Source organism: Hipposideros armiger, unplaced genomic scaffold, assembly GCF_001890085.2.
Source record: "Hipposideros armiger isolate ML-2016 unplaced genomic scaffold, ASM189008v1 scaffold_303, whole genome shotgun sequence".
NCBI lineage: Eukaryota > Metazoa > Chordata > Mammalia > Chiroptera > Hipposideridae > Hipposideros > Hipposideros armiger.
Window position 1 is genome coordinate 548934 of NW_017731653.1, and position 6283 is coordinate 555216.

The 6283-nt window shown below is 39.7% G+C and overlaps 1 protein-coding gene across 1 annotated transcript in view; it reads right to left on the bottom strand.

Annotated features, from left to right (window-relative positions):
- Nucleotides 1-1926: 1926 nt before the first annotated feature.
- Nucleotides 1927-6283, bottom strand: part of CSAD (cysteine sulfinic acid decarboxylase) — a 36118-nt gene continuing 31761 nt past the window's right edge. The window contains exon 13 of the mRNA XM_019659660.1: nucleotides 1927-2294. Within this exon, the coding sequence (XP_019515205.1) occupies nucleotides 2121-2294 (174 nt within the window). The 3' untranslated portion in view covers nucleotides 1927-2120. The remainder of the gene's footprint in view (nucleotides 2295-6283) is intronic.

The following is a 6283-nucleotide window of genomic DNA, read 5'->3' on the forward strand; positions in this document are numbered from 1 at the left end:
TAGACTGAAGAACAAAAGGAGAGCAACTTGTCTGTTCCCCTTCCCCCAATTTCCCAGCGCTGTTCCCATCCCCCCAACTCCCCAATAAAAATCTTTTTAAAAAATTGGATTTGACAATGTATGTTTATACATAATCTAGTTATCGAATAATAAATTTTAAGTTTTATTGAGATATAATTAATATATATATAACATGCATATATTTAAAGTGTACATTTTGATAAGTTTTGAATAGGTATACACTTGTGAAATCACCATAGCAATCATGATAATAAATATATCAGTCACCCCAGAAAGTTTCCTCCTGTCCATTTTATAATCTCTCCCTTCTGTTCATCTCCATCCCCAATCATCCCCAGGCAAGCACTGATCTGCTTTCTGTCACATTAGTTTGCATTTTCTAGAATTTTATATGAATGGAATCATACAGTATGTACTCTTTTCTATCTGGCTTCTTTTGTTCTGCATAATTATTTTTAGATTTATTCATATTATTACATCCATTCTTTTTTATGACTGAGTAGCAGTCTATTATATCACAATTAGTTTATTTACTTGTCCATGAACATTTGCATTGTTTTCAAATAAAGCCATTACAAAAGAAGCTGCTGGGAACATTTATATACAAGTCTTTGTGTGGACTTATGCTCTCATTTTTCTTGGGTAAATACCTAGGAATAGGATGGCTGGATCATTTGGTTGATGTATGTTTAACTTTTGAAGAAACTGCCAAATTGTTTTCCGAAGTGTTTGTACCATTATACATTCCCACCAGCAGTGTATGAAGAGTTCTAGTTGTTTCACATTCTTGGCACATGATTTGGTCAGTCTTTCTAACTTCCACCATTCCAGTAGCTGTGTAGTATTATCTCATTGTGGTTTTCACTTGCATTTCTATAATGGCTAAGGAGATTAAGCATCTTTTCACGTCCTTATTTACCATCAGTATATCTTTGGTGAAGTGTCCATTCAAACTTGTTTTGCTCCTTTTTAAATTGGGTTGTTGGGAAGCATTTGAGATCTTGTTCCCCGGCATATCAGTTTGGCTCAAATAAACTCTTATAAAAATTCTAAATAAATAAATAAATAAATAAATTGGGTTGTTGGTTTTCTTACTGCCGTGTTTTGAGAGTTCTTATGTATTCTGGATANTTTTTTTTTTTTAACGTAGTTTCTGTTTAAATTACAAAAGGAAAATTCTTTTTCTTTTCTTTTCTTTTCTCTTTTTTTTTTTTTGGTGAGAGTTTTTCAAGAATAAGTGGATATGGCTCTGGTCTCAAGATATCATCAGCGCCCATTTTGTTTCAATGTCACTAAAGTACGATTAATTTTAGAGTGACTCCAAATTTTGGTCTTTCCCCTCCCACTAAAGTTTTTGAGGAAAAAAAACCCTAGTTTTAGCCTCTCTTTCACCTGCCTTTTTAAAAAACTTAATTTGCTTTCTCCATTATTTCATTGAAAGGTAACAAACTTCAAAGCATACCAAAATAGTATGTTGAAATTTTAACTTTATTTTTCTATTATAAAAATAATGCATATCCATTATATCATAAAAGGGGGAGCACAAAAGGCATAAAGAAGTTAATTTTTTAATTACCTATAATCCCATCCCAGGGAAAACTATTAACATTTTGGCATACTTCATCCATCCTTTCCCATGTATTTTTTAATATATGATATTACTATATACTGGGGGTGCCAAAAAAATGTATACACATGACTTGTATTCATTTTTTGTTATTAGTATATATTATTACAATTTTAATAGTTTTTTCTTTTCTTAAAATGTATATACATTTTTTTGGTACCCTCTGTATAAAGTATTGTATTCAGCTTTTTCAACATAACATTATATTAAAATTATTTTTTCTCATATCAATAAAATCCTCTTTGTAAACATAATCGTAAAGGCAGAATAACATTCCATCATAAGGATATACTATAGTTTATTTAAACATTCTCCTAATATCAAATACTTAATAGGAGAGTTAGTGGGTCAAGGCATATAAATGTTACAGCCACTGTTTCCTAGAAAGGCTGTTCTTGAGAACATAGGGAGGAAATACACAGAGCCAGTGAGGTGAGGGGGGTGTCAAGGCCAGCAGCCAGAAGGAGGAGGCTCAGAGGTCCTGGCCTAGCCTTTCCAGCTCATTGAGGAGGAAGTCCATATCAGCCTGGGTCAGTGCAGGGTTGGCCATGACCATACGGAAAAAGTTGCCCCGGGTCCCATGGGGCTGGTAGCCAATCATCATGGAGCCCTCCTTCACCATGCGCTCCTTGAGTACTGGGGCCACCTGTCGAAGGGGTACAGAGAGTGTCCAGTTGCAGCCGGGGGTCAGGAGAGGGGTGGGGTAGCTTCCTGGCCAGCGAGTTACCCAAGATGCATTTCCCTCCCACCCAGCCACCTTCCGGAGGTAGCACTCATTGCTCTGATCCTGACCATAGCCCTAGTTTACTTTCCCACCACATTTAACCTGCTTGGCCTTCTCTACCACCTGCTTTATCCCCCATCCTGCCTATCTCCACGTTGTCACATGGGCCATTTTCTGCCAAATCCTGATTTTTCCATGATTCCCACCACTGCTTTAGTCTAACGTCAAGCCTTAGTCATCCTTAACATCTTCTCCTCCCCTTTCTGAATTACTGTAACATTTTTTATCTGTACCCTGTAATCTAACAAGTATATTACAAGATTGCCTTAAACATATTGGTTTCAAATAGGTAACTCTTGTTTTCTAACTTTTACACTTTAAGAGCAAGAACATTCTTATCCTTTCAGATCATATGCAGCACCTAGTACCAATCTATCCTTAGGGACCTATGACCTATCTCCTCGCCTCCAGGAGGCATGTCTGGGCTGGCCTTACCAGGTTGTTCTGTCCCCAGCATCAGTGACTAAAGCTCTTCCACGATCTTTCTGCCTCACATCTGTCCTGGGCATGAGCTGCCAGCAGAACTCCCAGCACTGAGATCTATATACTGTATACTGGTGACTTCCCCTATAATGCCCCTTTCTATCTTCTTACNTGAGTGTTCATTAGAATCTCCTCCAGGGCTTGTTAATATGGGTGGTTGAACCCCACCGCAGGAGTTTCTGATTCATTAAGTCTGGGGTGGGGCCTGAGAATTCGCACTGCTAACCAGTTTCCAAGGAATGCTAATGCTGTGATCTGGGAACCACACTTTGAGAACCACTGCATTAGAATCCAACGAACCAAGCTGTTGCCGTCCTCCTCCTCCTCCTCCTCCTCCTTCTTCAAAATTATACCTTTTTTATGGTGAGAAAATTAACCCCATGTCAGGAAGGTATCTTCTCCTCATTTTACGTTTGGTTCTTCCACTCATTCACAGTGCTGAGGCTTGTGCAGGACTGGGCTTCATCCAGGCCGCCTCCTCTACCAAAGGCCTTGAGGGCACTTCACTGCCCCGACTCCTGGTCTGGGAAGGGGGCTCCAGCAGAGGGCCGAAGGCACACAGAGCAGGATGCTCTTAGGCGGAGTTGAAGTGGAGCAGGGATGAGTCAGGCTGGAAAGCCTCTCCTTTGTGCAGGCTTTAACCTTGTGGTAGCCTTGTTTTGCCCTAGTACCTAGAGGGTGCAGCAGAGTTGCCCCCGCCCTTCCTCCAGAACCCCTCTACACTGGGGTCAGTGGGGATGTGGGGTGGGAAGTGCCTAGAGTGGGGGTGCGTATACCAGGCAGGGAGGGCCCTGGGGTCACCCTCCTGCCCAGCAGGGCTCTCCTCTCGGGATAGGAACCACCTTGTCTTTCTGTCTGGGATCTCCTCTCTGCTGCCCCATCTGTGACCCCCAAACTCTGCACCCACTCTCTTGCTTCAAACACCTTCCCTCCACCCCTTTGAATTTGTCCAGTCTTCTCTCCAAAACTCCTTGCCTGTCCTGGGACACCCCCGCCCCCCATATAACACCCACTCCACTCTCTGTGGTCCCCTCTGTAATCTGAGCAGTCCAGTGATCTGTGACCTCCAAACACCTCATACTCCCCTGTTTGGAGCTTCTCCCTCTCATATTACTCCTTCATTGCTCTACTGTTTGGAGCCCCCCTCCACTGTTCTAGAACACAGACCTCAAATGGGCATTTCAGCAATATCCAATGATCTTACTCTATCTGGAGGACTCCCTTCCCACTCTCCAAAAGAACATTGCGTTCCTTCTCTCTCCTCCCATTATCCATCTCCAAGTCTACAGATCCCCCCACCACCAACACACATACCCCTCAGCTCTCCTCCAATTTCCTCCAGTTAACTGGAGGAATTAGAATTAGCCCTCTTCACATCAAAGGCCATTTTCTCCTCTCACCATCTTAAACACTTAGTCCCTTTGATGAGCTCCAGGCACCATCCCTTCCTTTCTCCTCTCTCTCAAATTGCTCCCATTATCATCTGGTATGCTCCTCTGCTATGTCCCCCTCTAACTTTCCCTCTCTTCACCCGACATCTTCATCAAGCCGTCCCACCTCTCATCTTCTTGTCAAAGCCAAACTTCTGGAAAGAGTTGTCTGTGCTCACTGTTACTGGTTTCTCACCTCCACTCACTTTTGTGTTAATCATGGGTCTACAAAGGTGCCTCTCCATATTTTCATATGGGTTTTCAGCTCCAGTACCCATCCCTTCCTGTCATTTCTCTTCACACCATAGGGATCCACTCTAATACATGACAAATGTATATGTATTCTTAAAAAANAAGAAAACCCCAGGCCCAGATGGCTTCACTGATGAATTCTACCAAACACTGAAAAAAGAACTGATACCAGTTCCAAACTTCCAAAAAACAAAAGAGGAGGGACCACTTCCGAATTTATCCTATGAGGCCAGTATTACCCTGATACCAAAATCAGACAAAACATTACAAGAAAACTACAGACAGTATCTCTTATGAATATAGATATAAAAATCTAAAAACCATTAGTAAACTGAAATCGGCAACATATGAAAAGAATTATACACCATTACAAACTGGGATTTGTTCCAGGACTGCAAGCTTGGTTTAATATCCAAAAATCTATTAACGTAATACACCCTATTAATAGAAAAAGGAGAAACAAACAAACAAAAAAAACGTATCTCAATGTGGTCTATTGATCATCTTAATAGACACAGAAAAACACTTGATAAAAACCCAACACTCCTTCCTGATAAAAACATTCAACAAACTAGGAATTGAAGGGAACTTCCTCAACCTGATACAGGGCAACTACAAAAACCCCACAGCTAACACTGTATTCGATGAAACACTGAAAGCCTTCCCACTAAAACCCGGAACAAAACGAGGGTGCCCACTCTCTCTACTTCTATTCAACATTGTACTGATGTTCTAGCAGGGCAATTCGGTAAGAAAATAAAATAAGAGGCATCCAGATTGAAAAGAGAAAAAAATCTCTATTTATAGGTAACATGGGGGCCGGCCAAGTGGCTTAGTTGGTTAAGAGCTTGCTCAAGAGTGCAAGCTCTGAGCAACAGCNATACTTTGTATGATTTGAATTGTTTAAAATTTACTGAGACTTGTTTTATTGCCCAGAATGTGGTCTATCTTGCAAATGTTTAGTGTGTACTTGAGGAGAATGTGTATTCTTTTATTGTTGTTGTTGTTGTTGGATACAGTGTTCTATAAATAAATATCGATTAGGTTAAGTTGTTTGATAGTATTGTTTAATCTTCTATGTCCTTACTTTCTACTTGTTCTATAAATTATTGAAAGAGAGGTGATGAAATAATTGTAACGTTTTCTATTTGGTTTTAGTTTCACATATTTTCAAAGCTCTCTCTTTTTTTTAGAATTTTTTTTTAGAATTTGTGTAAAGGTTTTTTTGAGCCAAACTGATGACATATGCTGGGGAGCAAGATCTCAAATGGTCATCAAAGCTTTTTTATATGTACTTAAACATTTAGGATTGTTGTGTCCTCTTGATAAATTTACCTCTTTGTCACTATGAAACAGCCCTCTTTATTCCTTGTGAGATACTCTGCATTGAAATCTACTTTGTCTGATATTAATATAGCCACCCCAACTTTCTTTTGATTAGTGCTAGCATGCTCTATCTTCTTCAATTGTTTTTTTTTAACCTGTATGTCTTTATGTTTAAAATGGGTTTCTTATAAGCAAAATATAGTTGAGTCTTGCTTTTAAATCCCATGTGATAGACATTTGCCTTTTAGTTGGGATGTTTTGACCATTTCATTTAATATGATTATTGATATAGTTTAAATCTACCACCTTTCTATTGTTTTCTATTTGCCCCACTGATTTTTGTTCCTTTCTTTTTCTTTT